This window comes from Orbicella franksi, chromosome 10 (assembly GCF_964199315.1).
Source record: "Orbicella franksi chromosome 10, jaOrbFran1.1, whole genome shotgun sequence".
Taxonomy (NCBI): Eukaryota; Metazoa; Cnidaria; class Anthozoa; order Scleractinia; family Merulinidae; genus Orbicella; species Orbicella franksi.
Genome location: NC_138154.1, coordinates 12,466,582 through 12,489,595, shown reverse-complemented (window position 1 = coordinate 12,489,595; position 23,014 = coordinate 12,466,582). Strand labels below are relative to the sequence as shown.

The 23,014-nt window shown below is 37.2% G+C and overlaps 1 protein-coding gene and 1 pseudogene across 2 annotated transcripts in view; one reads left to right on the top strand and one right to left on the bottom strand.

The window, feature by feature from the left end:
- The window catches only part of LOC145499454 (uncharacterized), a 29,908-nt gene extending 17,246 nt beyond the window's left edge, over nucleotides 1–12,662 (bottom strand). Inside the window, exons 1-8 of the mRNA XM_081478970.1 lie at nucleotides 12,160–12,662; nucleotides 11,888–11,962; nucleotides 6,864–7,067; nucleotides 5,437–5,715; nucleotides 4,345–4,449; nucleotides 3,479–3,525; nucleotides 3,138–3,351; nucleotides 186–437 (exon numbers count right to left, since the gene is read on the bottom strand). Of these exons, the coding sequence (XP_081335096.1) occupies nucleotides 186–437; nucleotides 3,138–3,351; nucleotides 3,479–3,525; nucleotides 4,345–4,449; nucleotides 5,437–5,715; nucleotides 6,864–7,067; nucleotides 11,888–11,962; nucleotides 12,160–12,184 (1,201 nt within the window). The 5' untranslated portion in view covers nucleotides 12,185–12,662. The remainder of the gene's footprint in view (nucleotides 1–185; nucleotides 438–3,137; nucleotides 3,352–3,478; nucleotides 3,526–4,344; nucleotides 4,450–5,436; nucleotides 5,716–6,863; nucleotides 7,068–11,887; nucleotides 11,963–12,159) is intronic.
- Nucleotides 12,663–20,950: 8,288 nt separating this feature from the next.
- LOC145501645 (uncharacterized) overlaps nucleotides 20,951–23,014 on the top strand; it is a 20,430-nt pseudogene continuing 18,366 nt past the window's right edge. The window contains exons 1-2 of the transcript XR_014051255.1: nucleotides 20,951–21,295; nucleotides 22,606–22,875. The product of XR_014051255.1 is annotated as an uncharacterized LOC145501645 (transcript). The remainder of the gene's footprint in view (nucleotides 21,296–22,605; nucleotides 22,876–23,014) is intronic.

The following is a 23,014-nucleotide window of genomic DNA, read 5'->3' as shown; positions in this document are numbered from 1 at the left end:
AATTGTGCACTGGCCATAAGCTTTTTAATTGGGCTCGACATCCTCTTTGCCATGCATGGCTGCTCGTTGACCGTGTCTCATAAAATCACGGGCCAAGCTCTTGTTTTTGGAGTAATAAAAAATTATCATTATCTGGAGCAGATATCTAGTCTCTTGCACCATATCAAGTCATAACATACATTTACCTGTTGTATTGACCACTAGGTCTCCACTCTCTGGGTCATATAACCCACACACGGTCTTGCTTCCATCGTTCAGTCCAGCTCCATTCACCCACACAGTTGGCTGACTGTTGGCAATGGTTTGTGGTATAGTTGCCATGATTTCGGTGCATGTTGACCCGTTTCCGCCACACACTTCGCATGCGTCATTAATTAATCCGCTGTTTGGAATACCGTCGCATCCGGCGCAAGTAGTGTTGGTTCCATTACAGACACCTATGGAAAACAGTGCATTCAAAAAAAAGCGCAAAGTTGTAATAACAACTTTGATTTAATAATAACATTAATAAGATCGAGACGGATTGAAAGGAACCGGATTTTTAAAAGGTATCCAATTCAATCAAGAGACCACAACAACATCATTATCATCAACAACAATATCATCATCAACAACAACAACAAAAACAACAACAACATCATCAACAACAACAACAACATCAACAACAACAAAAACAAGGACAACATCATCATCAACAACAACAACATCAACAACAACAACATCAACATCAACAACAGCAACAACAACAATATCATCATCAACAACAACAACATCAACAACATCATCATTAACAACAACAGCATCATCATTAACAACAACAGCATCATCATCATCAACAAAAACAACATCATCATCAACAACAACATCATCATTAACAACAACAGCATCATCATCATCAACAACAACATCATCAACAACAACATCATCAACAACAACAACATCATCATTAACAACAACAGCATCATCATCATCAACAACAACAACATCATCAACAACAACAACATCATCATTAACAACAGCATCATCATCATCAACAACAACAACATCATCAACAACAACAACATCATCATTAACAACAACAGCATCATCATCATCAACAACAACATCATCAACAACAACAACATCATCAACAACAACAACATCATCAACAACAATAACATCATCATTAACAACAACAGCATCATCATCATCAACAACAACAACATCATCAACAACAACATCATCATTAACAACAACAGCATCATCAACAACAACATCATCATTAACAACAACAACAACATCATCAACAACAACAACATCATCAACAACAATAACATCATCATTAACAACAACAGCATCATCATCATCAACAACAACAACATCATCAACAACAACATCATCATTAACAACAACAGCATCATCAACAACAACATCATCATTAACAACAACAGCATCATCATCATCAACAACAACAACATCATCAACAACAACATCATCATTAACAACAACAGCATCAACAACAACAACATCATCAACAACAACATCATCAACAACAACAACATCATCAACAACAACAACATCATCATTAACAACAGCATCATCATCATCAACAACAACAACATCATCAACAACAACAACATCATCATTAACAACAACAGCATCATCATCATCAACAACAACATCATCAACAACAACAACATCATCAACAACAACAACATCATCAACAACAATAACATCATCATTAACAACAACAGCATCATCATCATCAACAACAACAACATCATCAACAACAACATCATCATTAACAACAACAGCATCATCATCATCAACAACAACATCATCAACAACAACAACATCATCAACAACAACAACATCATCAACAACAATAACATCATCATTAACAACAACAGCATCATCATCATCAACAACAACAACATCATCAACAACAACATCATCATTAACAACAACAGCATCATCAACAACAACATCATCATTAACAACAACAGCATCATCATCATCAACAACAACAACATCATCAACAACAACATCATCATTAACAACAACAGCATCATCAACAACAACATCATCATTAACAACAACAGCATCATCATTAACAACAACAACATCAACGACAACAACATCATCATTAACAACAACAGCATCATCATTAACAACAACAACATCAACGACAACAACATCATCATCATCATCAACAACAACATCATCATCATCAACAACAACAACATCATCATTAACAACAACAGCATCATCATTAACAACAACAACATCATTAACAACAACAACAACATCATCATTAACAACAACAGCATCATCATTAACAACAACATCATCATTAACAACAACAACATCATCAACAACAACAACATCATCATTAACAACAACAACATCATCATCATCAACAACAACATCATCAACAACAACAACATCATCAACAACAACAACATCATCAACAACAACAACATCATCAACAACAACAACATCATCAACAACAACAACATCATCAACAACAACAACATCATCATCATCAACAACAACAACATCATCATCATCAACAAATCACCATCAACAACAGCACCCTCAGCAACAACAACATCAGCAGCATCAACAACAACAGCATCAACAACATCAACATCAACAACAACAGTAGTAACAACATCATCAACAACAACAGCATCATCATCATCATCATCAACAACAACAGTAACATCAACAACAACAACATCAGCATCAACAACAACAACAACAGCAGCAACAACAACATCATCATCAACAACTACAACAGCATCATCATCATCGACAACAACAACATATTTATTTCTCAATAGGAAAATGAATATTATAACATTTTAATGTAAATTGAATATATGAAGTAGGTTTGAGGTAAGGTGACTGTCGGTAAGGTGACTGTCGGTAAGGTTTCAGGTAAGGTAATCTTGTTCTAATGAGACTGGAGGCTAAATGAACCGTAAGTTTTCGAGTTAGCCTCCAGCCTAGTTATGTCTAATTGTAGGTCTGAAGAGACGAAGCAAGAATTTACAGTTTACAATTTAGTTTAAAAGAGGACAACAAAAACAATAACAACAAAGGAAAAAAAAGACCACAATTAACTAATTCGGGTATTGGACTGACAAACGTACCGCATTCATCCATCAAGTAATTGGCCACCTTTCCAGTATTGCCACCTGTGCAAACATTGCAACTATCAATGGTTGCTTCGCCGAAACACTCGTTGTTGCAGTCCAAGTATGGATCTGATTGTCCTTGTTGTAAGCAGGTTCCACAGCTCGAGTTGACAGCAGTGCCATCGCATATGTTACCACAGTCTCTCAGTGAAGTGGCACCTGTGTTACCCTGAAGAAATAGGATAGAGTCACCCGTGAATTGTTGCTAGGGTTTTACAACAATGCTTATATTAGTCACGGATTATTAATCGAGTGATTAAATTTCTGAGAGTGAAATAAGGAAATCGAAATCTCACCTCGATGCATTTTTCACAGTCCATATATGCGCTACCGCCACAATCACCTAAAACAAACAAAGAAAGATTAAGATGAATCGAAAAATAACGCTCAATTAAAGAAAAATGAATGAATTTAAACGTACACAGATAAAGTCTCTGAATTTTCAGTTAGGAAATAATTTCGCCCCTAGGCGAATAAAAGGAAAATATTAACGTGGAGGCGTAATGGCCTCATGGTTAGTGCGCTTGACTCCGTATCGAGTGGTCCGGATTGAAGCCCTGGCCGGAGACATTCTGTTGTGTTCTTGGGCAGACACTTTACTCTCATAGTGCCTCTCTTCACCCAGGTCGGTGAATTTAATGCTGAGGGTAACCCTGCGATGCATTAACATCCCAGGCAGGGGGTAGAAATACTCCTAGTCGCTTCAAACTGCAGAAACCGGGATAAGCTCCGGCCTGATAGGCCCCTTGGCTCGTATACAGACATTACCTTTACCTTATTAATGGAGCCAGGTTTTAGATTGCAAGCTAACCAACCAGTCAGCCAGCTAGCCTGCAAACCCGCGACCTCCCACAAATTACAAAAGTCAGCTACATTGCTGATTCACGACATTTGGATAGTCGTTTGGTTGATTAAAAGCAAATAGGGAGACATTAAGGAGGTTCAACGTGACAATTCGTTGTCAGTGACCGCAGCTTTTATACCTGACAAGCAACTTGTTATTTACCTCTGCGGATGACTTCCACTATGCTTAGGTTTGCAAAGCGTTAGTAACCAACAACCGTGTTTGCAAATGCTGCCATTATTGATGGCCTTGGAATATTAATAAGTCGACGTTCCGGTAGTGGTCTTTTTGCAGGACATGTTTTAGAAAGATACTTACCATTGCAGTCAACTACTTCAGAGCACCCTGCTGGAGCCACTGAGGAGGACATCCATGCACTCGTTGACAAAGTTGGTGAAATAGTCACGGAATGTCGGGGGGAATCTGAAAAAAAGAATGAAAGTAGGAAATTAACTAGACGCTCATCTCAGACGCTGCTTATCATTATTTTGTTTCAACGTGGTTTCTCCAAGGCAGGGGTGTAGATTACATATTAATTTAACAAACTGAAGACATGATTGATCATCGTTGTTATATACATAGTCATAGTTAGGGATTCGAATCCCGTCCAAGCATGACTTTTTTACGGGCTTCAATTTCACAGCTCAGTTAAAGTGCACCTAACCCCTAATTTTTTCCGTAAAATAACAAAGCCTATTTTGTTGAAAAAACATTTTTCGATTTGGCTAAATCTTTAATTTTCTATGGTTCATCAAGGTACGTCAAAATGCTTTCTCCGCAGCTCGGATATATGATCTTTCACAAATTTGATCACTTGTAAGTTAACAAACTGATGCCAACTTCTAGGCGTTTGTTCTCTTTTTTGGTGATACATAATATTGTCAAAGAAGCCGTGGATTCAGAAAGCGTGGAGAAATAATATTTTCAAAAGTTCTCATGGCATGTAACAGATCGCAAACACAGTCAAATCTTGCATAGCGGATCCCGTACATCCCCTGTTACGAACAGAAGCTGCATCTCAGGCCAAAACTGTAAAGATATGTAAGGAAACAACTTCCGTTCTAACGGAGTCCTGCTATTACGGAATTGCGAACTCCTCGCAAGTACCCGGCGTGTTTCAGAGGTTTCTGTTATTCAGGTTACCCTAACCCTATAGGGTTAATATTTTGATTGCCTGGCAGGTTTTGTTTGTGTGTTGTTTATTATGATTGAACTGACTATTTTGCAGTTCTTGATATCCACCTCTGCAATCTATACTACGTGATGTGTTAGCATTGTAAGTTGAAAATAGGTTTTTCATTGTTTACCAGTTACAAGCATGTTCTACACGTGAAGCCAACAAGCAAATATTTTGAAATGCGACGATTAATTCTACTACTTTTTTCAAACGAAGAAGAAAAGCTTGCTCACGTGACATGCACTCGATCTCCACCCAACAGGATTCGTTGGGACAAACGAAAGGCATAGAAACTGAGGAACTTGGTGCCAGTAAAACCGAGGAGTTGTAGCTCATAACTGTGACATTTGCACTCGCTGAATACGTCATGCTCATCACACTGGATGGAGTTGGATTCATGCTGTAAGATGACATGTTGACAGGTGATGACGTCATGTCTGCTGACATTGTCGTCATATCCATTCCAAGGGTCGCATTTGACGTCATGTTGTAGGCCATGGTGGTGGCATATGCTATGTGAAGGAAAAGGGAAACTTTGTTAAAGAGACTGGATGCCAACGTAATCACTCTCTCATTAAGGTACCTCGGTTGTTAGTCCGTCCGAATAGGTGATTATCGCTACTTTTTTCCTTGAGAAATCCATAATCGATAGCAAAGCCTGGATTTAAAAATTAAGAAATTGACTAGCCACGGAAAGCACTCATTCCAGGTAAAATCTCCCTAGTAAGAGGAAATATCATAAGGAAATTGCTTTTGATCCTGACATCAGTTCTCTAGTTATTTTAATTTAAAATTTAGACTGCGATGCCGAGTTTTGTATGAGCAAATAGTCAAAAGGTCAATGGGTTAATCATTCAAATACTGAACTCAAAGTCGCTGTTTTGAAGATACCTCGTTTCTAAATTGTCACACGTCACATAGTACTCCTAGTTGAGATAAAAACTAAATGTGTGAAGATAAACTTGAAATGTCAAAAATAGAGAAAAATCCCTTGGAGGATGTGACAGGATGTTTCTCAGTTTTACTGCATCAAGTGACCTGTTCCGACTGGTGGCACGCGAACAAAGATATTTGATGGATTATGGCAGAGAATGGGCACTATACATTGAGAGAACCAATCAGCGATGAACGTCTACCAAAAAGGTAATAAGAATCTGAATTGTTACAGTCAAGAACAAATAATTGGCTGCATTTCAGCGTCAGATAATACCCTTCTTACACGTCAGTTGCATAGGACAACAGGACGCAAAAATAAGAGGGGCTTCCCATTAGACCAATTAACAATTTGTTTTGAATTTCCAGAAATTTCCATAGGCGAATGGAACAACATTTTCCGGAATATCGGGAAAAGAGGACAACCTGGTGAGGTATACACAAATTTTGGAAAATTTCTCTCCGGGAATTCCCGTTCCACGTGAGTTTCCTCCTGGAATTTCCCGAATTTTCGGTTGAATGGTTCGCACTTCGGAGCTTCAACAAGTTTTGGATTTTCCGAAAACCTTCCGAGGAAATTGCCATACAATTTGTCTCCGTTTAGAAAGTTCCGGAATGTTGGGTTGAATGGAAAGCACCCAAGATTGAACTTTTTTATATTTATATGTCCTTTTTATCCACAATTCCACCAACGGTACACCACAACCACACGTGTTCATTCACTTACCGACAGAGCTGTTGCATCTGCAAACTTGGTGGCAATATGATGGCAGCGGCGGTGTGGCTGAGACTGGGACAGAGTAACTCGTCATAGATGGTGACATTGTTGTTGATGTCATTGTAACATTGACAGTGTACTGTGTGTAATTCATCATGTATTGTGTAACATTGACCGAGTACGACGGGGTGATAGTCACTGTCTCGGAACTATCTGTAAAACCAAAAGACAACTGTTGGGTTACTTGACTTCATGGAGTTGCATTTTTCCAGCTTCTTACACAGGTTGAACATTCAAATGAAATAACAGTTCTTCTTTACTTTTTCTTTCTTTCGTTTTTCATTATCGCAGTTTTCGGAGCTATCCTCAACTTATTATAGTTTGACCTTACAGTGGCATATTAGTGTTCCCAAATAATAAAATTTTTAGCCTCTGCTAAATGAGATATATTGAAATCAGAATTAAAATGATATGTATTATAAATCATATATATATAATTATATGAGACGTTGAAAATTGAAATTCTATATATTTCGATATATTGAATTTATAACTCTGCTCCAAGGCTCGGGGAATAAAACGAAACAAATCACATCGAGGTTAAGTGATGAATAGTTAATTTTCTCGCTGCTAAGTAAGAATTTTAATTTATCGGTATTACCAATATCGTGGCCGTCACCAAAACTTTCACAATTTAATTGGGTAATTAGTTCATACTATTTCGTCTTGTGTGTATTATTTCTCAAATTTCTTATTCTTTTTTACAGGTTTTCAATTGTTGCAATATTTGCGAACTGATGATGGATATTTAAGTAACCGAATCGCGCATTTCTTAAAACTGAAAATTTTCGTCGTCGTTCTTCACACGAAAACAGTTGACGGGCTGGCCCTCAATCATATTTTCTCTTAAAAAAAAAAAAAGTAATAACAATGTGTTCATATGAGAACGCCGGCCAGCCCGGTTACTGAGATCTCGGTTCCCGGTAACCGCGACGAAACTGTTTTGACAAAATAGGTTCGCTTTCGCGACAGACCGGCCAAACTGGCACAATGTTTGCCTTAATTTGTATGTATTTCTAATTCAGCAGTATGCGAAGGTTAGGAGAGTCAACAAAGCTGCGATTTCGCGAACAATGTACCTTTATTGGGCAACATTTTGGTTTAATTTGTTTTTTGAATGTCATCCCGGTCGACCGGGCTTAAATTTCCCATATGAACAGACAACAAAAATCGTCCCGATAACCAACCAACCAAGTTACTGGGCTCAAATGAAGCGGCTCTTTAATATTTACGAATTTCAATTCTGTTGCTACCAAATTACGAAAATATGAACCACATAGACAAAATTGTCGTTTCTGTAGATTATTCACCCAAGGTTTGCTTTTCAAGGTTAACTGAAAATCGTTGAAACGTTCGGTTTCAAACCACAACAGGAAAACAAAGGTAAAACAGTTATTTTTACATATCGTTTTTATCTAGCGCGTTTTGCTGGAAAACTTTATTAACAAAAGGTGCTAATTATGGACATTCACGGCAGCTGCTGCGTGTATATGTTGCTTATGCTCTAGTGAAAACCAACCTTTAACTTCTCTTGCTATACGCTGCCTCCACGTTCCCAACAACATAGCAATTTCTAATCTGTTTAAAGACTGCTTTGAGATCTCTGCTCTGACGCGGTGGTCCATAATCCGGAATCTCTTACTTCACTTGATCAATGATAAACACATTCCTGGTCTCTCTTATTATAGGAAACCCTTAGTTTATTACAAGGTTCCTATACAGCAACTAAAAAAATTGACGAATCTACCAATAGGTCCTTACGTAAAAAAATTGTAGTATTAAAACCAAACCGAAATCCGCCATCATTTGCAATCGAATCAGTTTGACTGCCAGGAACGTTTGAAAAATAGTGCCTTTTCCTTTACCGACAAATTACACAAAGACTGAATATCCTTTCTCACCCTTGTTTCATATTTGGAACTTATGGGAAAGTGTAATTGTGTTGTACGACATAATCTCTCAAAGTTGACCGCACTTCTCTTGATTTTCCGTTTGGACACCGATCAATGAAGTTACTTATTGGAACGAATAAACGTTTTTTTCAAATTCAATTTTTTAAAAAAGATTACAGAAATCTTACAGAAAGCTATAGACCCATCGAATTTGCCTGTGTCAAAATATAGAAACGTTCTTTTCGTTGTCATTGTGGCATCTGCAAAGCAAAATGCATTTCGACATAACGTATGTCTTGGTATATTTTGACATTATGCACCTTTTGACATCAGTCCATCAGTTTACCATGTAGAAACGTTTTCTGCTTTCAGTCGTTTCGCTTTCTAAAAAGGAAAATCTAACGTTTAAATTCGAATCAAGTTAAGATCTGCCAAGAAACCGAATTCGGGGCGAAATAAAGAAACAAACAACGGTTATTTATTTACTATGACTGCAAGGTTCGCTTAAGCCTAAACCTTACATCTCCTGCCAACCGAGGAAATATTGTAGAGAAAAACTGTCACGGAAACACCTCTTTGTACCAAGTTGGCGAGACCTCCTTTAGTAAAATGTTTTGTTTGTCAGTCTAAGTGCAAACATTTTATGCGTAAAAAAAATCCCCATCGCTGTTTCCTTGCCTTGCGGGGCACTTTTGCAGCATGAGATGGGAAAATTCTGTTGTACCTTCTCTCTGTTACGATTTTGCAAGATCCAAGGGACTGGAGACACAGATAGTTGGTGAAAGATAAGAACTCTGTCTATTTTTTTTTTCATCTTCGCCGAACCTTTCGTTACTCTCGCCCGCGTCTTTCCGCGAGAAGTTAACTTAGCTCAGCTGACTGAATACAGGGTTGATTCATCTTAACACTCGCATCATACATGTCCAAATAAAGATGTTACTGTAATTGGTTCCCCAAATTGTGCCTATATCTTGTGGAAGCCATCAAAGAATACGTTAGACAAGATACTTCCATTTCTTCACAAATTTCAAGCACAAAATTTTTGGGAGTTTCAGAGTCAAGTTTAAGCTTCCACTTAACGAAAACTACCCTTAATTTGGCTCGGATGCTAATTGCTGTATGTGATAGGAAGAGATGTTTGAGAAATTTCTTGCATTTATTCGAAAGGAATATTATTTGAAATAGCAACGACAAGGCATTTACCGTTTGTAATTTTAAGATGGTCGTTGATTAGTCAGCGTTATTCCCTTGGGAAAGAAAATTCTCACCAACTCGTTCAAAATGCTTGAGTTTTATCTCATAATTGACGTCTTTCGTGGGGATTCAAAGTTGCCTTTCAGCAGAAATGTTTCTATTTCATAATTTATTCATGTCATTTTGCATTAATTTCAAAAGGTTTTCGTTGCTTATAGTTCTTTCAATTTTTAAAGTAATTGGAAGAGATATGTCAGCCTAAAAATAAACATGCCGTCAACCTTATCTTAATGAATAAGCCACATTTTAACGTTTTAAGACAGCCATTTAAACATCTAAAGTTAGAAATTACTAAAATTCATTAAGCTTAGAGTTGGCGGAAGGTGTGAAAAAAGATTAAACTTCTTGCTGGTGCGCTGTTTGTGTACGAATTTTCAAGAGATATGTTACTTAATTGTGCACCTATTACCGCTTCCCAAATTCCCACCTTAGTCAGTAATTGTTTAAAAGCGGCAACTGAAAAGTGCAGAACTTCTTAGATGTTAGTTTAGACAGTTTAATTGATAGGTTAAGATTCAAATCATCCGTTTGTGCATTTTGGTTGTTCAACATTGTGTATTAAACTCGTATAAGTGCTGTTTGGTAACTAGAGCTAAGGCCAACATTTGTAAAAAGCAAGACTGAGAAATGAACGACAGTTTTACATTGAGAAAAGTTTAAATTTTTTAACTTTAATTTTTAACTTTGAATGGAACTCAATAGAAACAAAAATATATGCAAAATGTCTTCTGGCAAAGACAATGCCAGTGTCACTCTCAACGAAAAGATGCGAGGGAAAAATGTGGACATTTCCTGAATTCAAATTTCTCCTTCATATAACGTCCGTACAAGTTACCCGGAGAAGGCTCCTAGGTAAACAACTTAACTAACGAGAATTTTCTTGCAAAGATGTAATAGCCGATATGCTAATATATTACGGATAAAAGTTTCTGTCAAAGTACACCGGCCGCATTGCTCAGAAAAGACAAGAAGACAGACTGGACGTCACATTTTCTAAATTACGGGTCGCATGTTACTTGTAAGGGAAGTGTATTTCTAAACGATTTCGAAACCAAAATTGTTTTTATTAACGTTGGCAGAAAAGACCACTACCATAAGCCGAGTTAATCAAAGGTTTCTGTTGATTTCGCATAACAATGCGACCACCTTTAACTCAAAACCATAGGTATTAATTGTTAACAGAGGTAGCAGCGAACGAAAGCTGAATTTGTTTTGACTTATCTCCAAGAGATGTTATGATAAACTTTGACGTTGCTAAGGTGTTTAACATTTCTAATTTGGAGTCAGGAAAACGAAAATCAGAATAGAAGGATCGTGGTAAACAAGAAAACCCTTAATCTGGTAAACTTCAATATTTTACGTTTATGCAAGCGGTATGCGACCAGAAATAGAACAATGAAACTAATTAATCTATTTTTCTTCTTTAAACAAATGATTAAAATATGCTCCCGAAAAGCATCGATGAATTTAGCCAAGCGTATCTGTCAGAATCTGTCAATTGCAAATTAGAGGAAAAATGAATCAATCTTGCTCGGAGAATACGAGGCAAGGTAAATAACAGAAAGAGGGAAGGCATAACCGCTTCCTAGCGGTACGTCTTATAGCGTACTGGCTATAAGGCAGAATCCGGAGCGATCGCGAAATTAAAGGGAGAGTTTAAGGAAGTCACTGGCGTATTGCAAAAATGTCATAACTATTATTTCACAAAAATTTGAGAAAAAAGAAAAAAACCTGAAGCGCGAAATAATTGCTCTGTGCAGTTAAATTTAACTGGGATGTAACATAAAACATTTACAGTGGAAAATATGACTCGAACTTAGCACCTACCGACAACGTTGCTGTATGAAAACGACATGAAGGAGATAAAAATCCATATCTGCGTGGTTCTTGATACACGTGGACCTGAAAATGGTGAGATTGAGATAAGAAACGAGTTCCCAGGCCGGCATATATGTAAACAGTCATTAAGTATATCTTCAACAACATTTTTAAAGTACTACTCTACAGTTCACGAACAGTCCAACTTAGTAAACGGAATTCAGCTACAACCGCGTATGACGCATTAGGATAAAATTGAAAAACTGAAATATCACTTGTACCTTTTGAATATTTTGCCATCTCCATCTTCTCCAGATCTGTTGCCACAATGCGAAAAAATCCGGGTTTTTCACCTATTCAGTGAAAACTACGAATTGACTCTGGTACTGGACTGTTCCAACAAAGTAGCGTGGCCAAAGAATTTATAGGATAATTTCGACTTTCTAGACATGAACTGTACGCTTCGTTGGCTAAAGAACAAATCTTCTCAGAATAATTACAATCTCTGTCTCACATCGAGCAAAGTTAATGACGCAGAGAGTCGTCTCAGGCCACTTGGCGCGTTTATTTACCCGAGTTGTGGTTATAGCCAAGGTAACCAGGATTAGAAATTATAAGCAACTGTGAGTTTTCGTTTTGAGGAACAAATAACCAACGACACAACGTCAGCGCTTTGTCAAGATGCCAGAAATTTTGAATTACCCACCTATGGCGACTGATTTTTCTCGAAAAAAAGGCGCATTTGCCTCGAAAGTGATTGATAGTAGTAAAAATACCAGGTTCTGTCCCTGCTTGTTAAATTCACGGTTGCCACGAATACGGCCCAACTGGCGTGAGGAGGTCCGTGGTCCATTTTTTCAGGTGTGCATTATTTTGACAAGCACACCCAAAATACTGAGAAAAACTTTGCCATTTAGACTCGCACTTTTTGTTATGTTTTTGTTATTTGCCCTGAGGCTCGTCAACAAAAGTTTTGGGCTGTATCGTGTTTTTTTATATACTATCTCGAGGAGAGAGATCAGTATAAAGTTATTAATTGCAAACTTCTGACTAAATAGAAATCACAAGACGAAGCTATTCAATGCATCTTCAGACGTTTCGTTTCGCTTTTGCATCATGCATTCTAACCAATTTTTATATGACTCACAGCCACCCGCCAAAATTTGACTTACGTGCCTCAAGTCGACCTTTCTTTATGAGACAGCGCACGTAATAACTCTACCGTTACGAGCGCAAGTTATAACTCTAGTGGGAGACAAAGTTACGACAAGGACATGTAAGACGGACCTAGCGTGAAGTTTTTCTCAAGTCTTGTTTACTCTTTGCTGTGTGTAATCACCTGGTCCTGCTTAATAACACATTTAGTGCGTGAAATCAATTGCTGAACGTTTTTCCCGGCCTTGTTCTCGCCTTGCGAGATTGTCTATGTTCCTATGATTAGAATTAAGAGAAAACTACTGGTCGCGTTTCTTTTGGAGGAATTAATCCGTGATTCTCATAGTTTTACTTGGCAAGATGTCTCTCAGTTCCACATTCATGCCCAGTTTTTATTCACTAAGTGACTATTGGTCGAGGAGAGAATGGATACCACCAGGAGCCGTGATCGATTTTGGCCCTGCCCATTATTGCCGGGTGGACGTCTCTTTTCAAACCACTCTCCCCTGTCATGAATAAAAGCAATGATAAAAATAAGAATAATAGATGTAACAAGAGTCTGCTCTGACACGAAAGCAGTAGACAATTTCACTGTACACACTCTAGCATTGCAGATACCAGTGGTACATGAGAATCTCCAAAACTTATGATTGTCTCAATAATCTTTAGTCTCGTCAAAATGTTCCGTATTTACGAAAAGCTTCTGCATGACATCTGCCTATTTTTAGAATTTAATTTTGATTTCCTAGCTTTTACTGTAAGTAGCCTCGTTTTTCTTTGACCGAGCGTTGACCTGTTTTAGTGTGCTGTTGTCTTGGTGAAGACTGATAGTTAAAGCTTATTTTGACCATAATTTCTTTGCCCGAAAAAAATAATTTATTATTTATAATCCAGCTGCCGGCAAGTTCGAATAATGAATAACAGACGAACAGAAAGGAAAGGCAAAGAACTTTTTTTCGATTTAAAGAATGTGTCAGCGAAATAAGGAATGCGTTGCCATAAAATTATCTTACCTACATAAACTTTATTTTTCTCGAATTTAAGAGTAGCTATTAAACAAGCTAATTTTTCCGAGAGAATACTGTAAAATACAAACTACAATTCTGAACAATATTTATCTACGCAGGTGTTATTGCTATTTGAATAATGATGACCTCCACTTGGCATAAAGTGGAATTGACTGACTTTGCAATGTGCGAGTGTTCAAGAATTCGAAAGCACTTGACATGTAAATTATAGCCCGAAGGCTAAGTTTATATTGATTTTACGTAAACAGTTTAATTTTTTCCAGAACCCCTTTAGTATTGGGCTTCTTTGTATTTCTTAAATGCAGAAAAAAAGCTATCTTGTTTCGTTTTAAATTTCAGTTTCTCAAAACAACCTTCCTTTTCATGAGTTCTACAAGGGTTCAGTTTCAATCATCTTAGAAATACCGGTCGAATTCATTTGTAAATGCTGGGTTTTCAGTATAAAGTTATCGTAATTACCAATATGTAGATAATCGTACGAATGCGGGTGCAATTAACGATTAACACCGAGAGTGATACAGTTGTATTTGAGAATGTACATAAAATTGTACGGAGTTTTCTGCGAGTGAAATCTGAAAGAATTTTCAAATATCACGAGCAGCGAGTTGTCTCTCGATTTCTCATTTATTATATGATAGAGAAAATTACGAACACGCTCGAGTTAATTTGCCCTGCAGTGGAAATAGTACAAATTAAAAATTAACAAAACATTGGCCTGCCCTCAGCCAATCATAAGAAGTAATTTATTAGTCATATATGAAGGAGATTAATGAGTTCAGACCGAATGTCAATTCTTTACGAAAATGCATATACCATTAACTTTGTCCAGGAGCCCATCACTATAGGAGCGAGTAACTCCCATACTCAGCCTGTCAAGGCATTTTTACAGAGCGGTCTTTGGGCTTCTATAGGTCAATTCCGGTCTCCATGAGCGCGCATCGCTAAGGAGAAGAACGGCTTACCTCACATCAGGAGCCCATCTCTTCTTCCGGTGAAATGATGACGACAGTTAAAAATTAATTCCGTGCTTGTGATTGGTTACTGAGGTTCCTGCAGAGGAACTGAATACGCGGTAAATTCAAACTAAAAATAGATCGGTCTATGAAAACGCCGTGACAGGAACATGGGGTAGTTGCACGCTTCTAGTGATGGGCTCTTGCTTTGTCCCAATGTTAGGTTTGATTACTTATATCACATGAAAAATCTTCCCCCCCCCCAAAAAAAAAAGCAAAACGATAAACAAAAATTCATGACAACAATGTAAATAAATAGTAATTGATATAAAAAATCTGTGGAGAGGGTTCAGAGCAACATTAACTTTTAGAAAATTCAAGGTGGCTTTGAACTCTCTCCACAGACCCTTTTCAAACTTTGTAAAAAGTTGCATCTTATCGTGCTTATTACAATTCGATTATAAAAAATGGAGAGGTTGTATTAATGCTATGGTAACCTGTTATAGGTAAAGAATGATCGCAACTTGTTCACCAATGATTGGGCTTTTGTGTGATACCATTATTGTAGCATCACTCGTTAAACAGTGGTAGTATTCATCCTTCAAAGTGTAACCGTTAGAAAAGAGCTGGACACTTTTTCCAGCCTCCCTAAAAAACGTTTACTTATGTATATTACTTATCCAAGGTATTGCAAGCGAGAATTGACATAAGTATTTTCGAATTCCGACCCCACAAACCCTCAACGGTGTTTCAATCAACATGGAAACAGAAAGCAGTCACCCTCTAGTTTTTTCCTTACAGAACAATTTAACTGTGAGGCTTTCACCGTATTTGAATACTATGACGTTTCTGTAGCGCCAACTCTGACCTCATTGTCAAGTCAGAAGAAATATGTAATGACGACGGCCACCCCGAGGACAACGCCTAGTAAAAGTGAATTTATATTTTACCTTCGAATTTCGCAATTTTCTAGATCTGTTCAATGCACCTATCCGTCTAAGAATTAAGCTAAATATGTAATGCATGCCAGTGTTCAGTTTCAAATGAAAATACGAAAACTTAGGGGCAATTCACATGATTCTGGAATGACTTTCATTCCGGAATGTGTTTCGTTCTAGAATGAAGTTCGTACTGCATTCACATGACACAATCGGTGGGCCTCTTTCCGCCATCTTGAAAACGATACGCATGCACCATCCGCCCCAGACTACACGGCTTGCGATTTTCATTTCAGAACGAAGTTCGTTTTCACTTTACATGATACCAGAATGAGTTTCATGCAAGAGCGAGGATTTCATTCGGATTACAAACCGGAATGAACTCATCCCAGAATGACCTGTAAATAAATGAAATTTCGACTCGGTATCATGTGAACAGATACAGAGAAATATTTATCGGGATGGAATGAACTCGTTGCAGAATGAAAGTCATTCCGGTATCATGTAAATAGCTCCTAAACCACCGTCGTTCGCGTTTTCCAAACTACGCAGAACTTAGTCCTTTCACCTTGTTGTTTTGCAGAAGACGGCTACGAATGTAACGCACACGCACAGCTATTGTTTTGCTCTTTAAATCTTTTTGTTTGGTGGCGTTCTCGTCGCCGCCTTGGTTTCCTTAAGGTTCTCACCGCAAAAACCTAAATAAGCTACTCCGCAAGTGATAGTCTATCAAATGACAGATTGGATAGCCTGCGGCTTATCTCCCTCTCATTAGCAATATGTGGTTATATTACATTATGATCTTGCTGGAACACATTAAGCCTTTAAAGTAACTATCGTGCTTGTTTTTTGAGATTACAGCCTATCTTATTGAAAGAACAAACTTGCAAATTTAGCTCCTGCTTTGTTAGGCAATACGCCTTTCCACCAACGCTAAAATAGTTTTCCTTGTCTCATGGACATTTACAGTTATTTCAAAAAAACTCTCAGTGCTGAATCCAAGAGTCAAGCTTATGGATGTGGGTAGGTAATCACAGTACATATTTTTGTTTAGAATTATGAGTTTATTTTTGGTTTCGTCCATTAACAGAGCTTTTGTGTTTGCTGTTTTTTCACTTTTGGTGTATTTAAGGGTTTTTGAACAATTCTTCTAAACGATTGGCCAGAAGGTAGCCTGTTTAAAAGCTAGCTACACCGTCACAGCTTAAGCCAGTCTCGTCCATTAATTACTTCTTAAAGAGGTGAAACGTCCTCTTGCGACTTTGATCAAAGAGATGCGAAACACATCCAAAACAGCACCATAAGAATTGCCTTTAATTTTAAAGTGTCCCCACGCCAAATGTTTTGTTTTCTTCCAAATAGAAAGCGCTGGCGTAACTGACTTGAAAAGCCAAAGGAAAGAATGTTCCAGAGTTAGGATTTTAATAAGGTTAGCCTTAACTCAACGTTTTTTAACCTTTACTTTGATTTATAGTTTATAATGTTGATATTTTACAAAACGTTACTCTTGAATGCTGCTGTCGAGATGTTTAACCACGAGATTGAGAATAAGCTGTTATTCGCTTTTTTCATCTTTTGTAAAAACCATCAACTAAAATTCACAGCAAGTGCTTATAAATCTTGACGCTTTAATATTTCATCATGTTGATGCAAGAAAACGCACCCCATGTTTAAAAAACATGTTGCAATTACGAGAGTTGTTGGCATAACCTTTCAAAAGTTGCGAAATTACCTCAGCTACAGTTGAAAAAAGAACATAAGGTTTTCTTTTAGTTCCTCCAAAAAATAAGCTGAGCCTTTTCACCAGGCCATGTTTAAAATAGGAACAGTTTAATACTCTACTTTTCAACGAGAACCTCAGCGTGAAATTATCTTCAGAGATTACACAGCATACAATAAACTCGCAACTGTCCAATGAGAGAAGGTGTTATGTAATCGAACGTTTATACCTGGCGATGTTTTGTTGATGAATAATGATCACAAGTTATTTCACGTCTCGTTGATAAACATCACAGAAAGAAAAATACTGAGAAAAGTCTGTGAAAAGCTCAATTTTCAGCAAATTCTATAGTAAAGGTTAATTTGATATTACAAAAAACCACAAATAAATTTTCTGTCAAAATCTTTTGAAAAAAAAAAAGCAATTATCGAAGCACGTCTACAGAAGCCATAACAACAGGGACCCCGCCACTGTTTTGATCAACTTGTCAAACTTCTTTAGTTATTACAATATATAAAAATCAACACAGTTAGAGGCAGGCGATAGTATACGTCATTCTCAATGTGAAGCACATATTATTTCCTTGATCAAGAAGATTCGGCTCATTATATCAACGAGGAAGTTTAACATATCATTTCTCTACGCTTCTTGGTTGAATCGTTACCTCATTTTGTTCAGGGTCACAGAATTAGCAGAGTCATTTCGGAATTCCAAAGAAAACATGTAGCTGTTGGTAATAATTAGTCGACATCGTTTAATTGAGACGAGACGTAAAAGTCGCAATGAAAAATACAAAAAGTTCAAGAGGTTGGCGCCACTTTACTCTATCTGTAACTGAAGTATGACAGAGTTTCTATACTTTGTGAACTTAAAATTTTCGCAATATGATCACTACAAGTGGAAGACTGTTTTTAGTAGAAAAGTAGAAAAAAAGTCTTTAACTTTCTTCTACCATACAGCAGTCTTCAAATGTGCGGTAGCAAATTTTTTAACCTTTGAAAGATCGAAAGTTGTACAAATGTCGTACCTTTTATCCACAACCTTTCCAGTTTTGAGTCTTTGTGACAATTTTGGCTAGATTTCATTTAAGTTGGGCTGACTAGCATTCAATTGTGTTTCTTTATTTTCTTCTTCAGGTTTACATTCAGCACTCGAAGGACGTTGGAGAATTCGGCTATTACTCATCCAAATATGGTTATTTATTTCATTCCTGTCGATTTCCGATGGTGAGACGCGAGGTAAGCACTGATGACATTTACTGCACGTTGATCTTCTATCTCCATTATATCTCTCCTTAGTTTAACGGTTACATTACAATAATGTTAAGACTCGAGCACTCTCTTTGCTATTTGGATCAATTTGCAATCGAGATTAATAACCTCAACCTTGTTTGAAATTTCGAAGATATATCAATTTTTGCCAGTTTTATTACGGTCTCAGTTGTGATTCGGCGATGAAATCTAAATCCCTATCCCTTGAAATAAAACTGAAGTGTTTTAAAAATCATTGGGGACATAAAGCATGGAGCATGAATGATTACGGTGGCTTAACTTCTTGACAAGGGTCCATTGACTCAATTCAGGAAGTCGACCCATAATTGTGTGCGGAAATTTTAAATATCTCAGTGTGAAATTTGTTTTGATTACTCAACTCAAAAATATGCTCTTGCCCAAAACTGGAGGTTTTCAAACCGCTAACTATACTTTTAAAAATTCATTACAGTCTTAATCTGCTTTAAGCAGCCTTTTGCAAAAGAGAGGGATAAAGATATCTAAATTACTTCACAACTTTTACTAACAAAGTCAGGTGCAACTGTAAAACTATGCTGTTTAGAATATCGATAAGGCGGCATTCTTTGAGTAATAGGAATGTCGTTAAAGTTTAATCGTTAATAAAGTAAGCTCCACACCAGGAGAGAAGAGCTAAATAACGTCTAATAACGTAAATCCCAATCAGGCTGCGAGCGAAGTCTACACATTCATAATTATTATGAAACAGCACTCGTATATCCTTGGATCATTCTCAACTTTTCCCTTGTTATTGTATATGATAATGCATGATGATGAGCATAAAACAAAAGAAAAGTTGAAATTGAACCAGGCTTAAAATTGTACTAAAACATACATAGAATTCAACCCTAAATTTAAATTAAAGTTAAGAAGGTGTAAGAATATCAAACCAAAAGTATCTTCACTAAACCAAACTTCAAAGAAAATTCAGTGAAATATCGTTACAGTTTACAGTAGTTTAGAAAGTTTAGTTTAGAAAACTTATGTTCTTATGATATTTTCAGCCAGACAGTGTTGATATATTTTACTAAAATCCAATCAGGGATATGACGACTGCGAAACTACTACCCAAGCTGCTTAAAATAAAGTAACTCAGTCGTATTGCTTGGATTTAGCATTACATCTTATCGATGTTTAATTTGTTTTAGACATCCTCAAACGTTAATAAAACCAGCAATGAAAGAAGCTTTTTTGTTGACTTTTAGATCACGTACGACTGCAAATATTTAAATATCATTACAGGAAAAGATAAGAAACACTTGAAAGTGATCTGTTGAATTGATCTCTTAAAGAGGTAAACAACAGATTTGGACCTGGAAATTTGACGAACTGGCAAAATTATTAATTAGTTACATGCGTGCAAAACTCACTTGTTTACACATACTGGAAAAATATCCAACATTACAAGTTTGGCGAGAAGATGGCAAATAACTGGCAGAGAATGATGTACCGGTTTCTTTTTCTCGTTGTTTCCGATAGGGGAAAAAGCTTGAAAGAGACAAGCTATGTAACTGCCAGGCCTCCTGTCACTTCCCTTGTTCTCGTAGCTTTGGGGTGATTACTTTACAGCAGACATGATCTTCTTTAATTGCAATGCTGGTGAAAAAATTCCATTGTTTCTTTCTATTATTCAGGCAGGAAAACTCTTAAGACTGAACCTCGGAGGATAAAATTAATCAAGTAGATGATTTCCTTACCTGTGAAGCAGTAAATAATAATTAATACTAAAACTTAATAATTGTAAAATACTCAATATTCTAATATCTTATCGCTTTCAACTTCATTGTGAAAAACTCTAAATTTTTACTACTCATGTATTAATTCTAAACTACATCTTTTTTAAAGCCCCAGATATTTTGGAATCTGTTAAACCATGAATGCAAACGGTAAAAGAAAGTATCTATTTACTCAGTTTTTCATGGATAAAACCTTAGCGTAAATACCTTCAAAGATATTTTGGCTTCGCGGGGATGGGGGGGGGGGGGGGTGGGGGGAGGGGTAGAGGTGATGGTCAGTACTTTTAAAATTTTACAATACATGATGTTTATGTATTTTTCTAACTGAAGTGCTCAATGTATTTTACTCAGTCCTTGCTACTTACCTTCTTAGACAGTGCCTCAACCATCACCAGTTATACGGCTCTTGGAAACCAAACACCCACAGTTAATGTGAGCCAGATTCAAGCCACAGTTACTGTGGGTAATAACTCGGTCTCAATCTCCTCGTCGCAATGGCTGCCATCACACTGCCACCGAGTCTGCGTTTGCAACAGCTCCGAGGGTGAGTAAACAACAGTAACAATTAGCGCAACATCATCATCATTAATATCTACAGGTCAATGAAACGAGAACAGCCTTAATCGTTTTACTGTGTTACACCTTTAACCAGGTCACTTACGTACTGAGAAGAAAACTGAGAAATCAAAGTATTAAAGAGATTCGAATGCTTCTATCCAGACTCAAATAGCCGTGACATGCAGGTCATGACCTCCTTTATCTTTAAACCATGGGATAAAGGGAATTGTTATTATATTAAAATGCTTGGTCAAAACGTTTCCATAATTCTAAAATGAGAAACCACTATTCTCTCTGTGTTAATTTCGTTGTCGATCATACACAAATAATCTGAAGAATACAAAAGCAAAAACCGACACAACGTAGGATGATTTTTTGAAAGTGTACTATATTTCGGCTGGCCAAACCAGCCTTCTTCAGGTACAATGGAAAATTTTACATTGGTACGTGTTTTTATGTAGCCGATATTTACGTAATACCGGAAATACGCAAAAGTAATTGATAGTGTAAATTAAAGATAAGCATACGGTAAAATAAAATAACATGATGAAAGAACACAATAAAAGAAAACAAATGGAAACAATTTTTATGTTTCTTCGCGGATGTTCAGACCATTAGGATCAATTGTTCTGCCTTTTTGAATTAAAAAAGCTTCCCTGGCCTTACGGATAGAGTCTCGGTTAGAAACGATTTTTTCTATGGGGATTAATTGTATGTCGTTAGCAGTGTGGTTAGGAGAGGACAGGAAATGTTCGTCGGCTGTAGTAGGTTTAGATTTGTTGTTAGGGTTATCTATGGTACGGCGATGTTCATTAAATCGGTCTTTTAATCGTCGTTTCGTCTCTCCTATGTATTGTAAATCACAGCGGTTACATTGAATCATGTAGATGAGGTTTTTAGTGTCACAGATCAGGTTAGATTTTATGGGGCGCTTTTCCCCGGTAGAAAAGAAGGTATATGTAGTAAGTCCGTGAGAAATGTAGGGACAAGTAGCACAGTTTTTGCCACAACGGAAAGAGCCAGAAGGGAGTTGGGGATTAGAAGAATTAGAAGAGAGTTTAGTTGTAACTAGTAAGTCACGAAGGTTACGGGAGCGTCTGAAGGCTACAACAGGCAAATGCTGAAAAACGTTTTTGCAGCGGTTAGAAGAGAGCAACAAATTGTAATGTTTTTTAATGATGTTAGAGATGTGAGGGAGTGGTGGATTGAAGGTAGTTATAAATGGTATACGTTTAGGTTTGTTGACGTCTTTGGCTTGTAACGAGAGTTCCGGTTGCTTGCTTAAACATTTTATAGACAAATAATCTCCCTTTTTCATGTACTTACAAATTTATTTCCCTTTTAAATCAGGAAACATTTCCTCCTTCATAGAGTACAATATGACCCATTCTGTCACTATGACAACAATGTCAAACATAACGACGTCATCGCGTCTTAGCATGTCATCCGACGTGATGAAAAGCCACAGTCCGTCCAGCGTCAGGATGTCGGATACAGCGAGTGCAACAGTCACACCAATGAGCTACAACTCCTCTATTTGGCCGACACTGACACCTTCAGTGTCGTCCCCTTTTGTTTGCACTGATGAATCTTGCAGAGAGGAGATCGAATGCATGGCAAGTAAGTTAGACATTGTCGTCTCAAACAAGAAAAATTCAGAATAGAAGTTCTGCCTCAATAACTGAGGTTAAATATACTCGGTGGTATAAGTATTTGCAACCTGTCACAACCAAAATCCGAAAAAATAACCAAAGCTGCA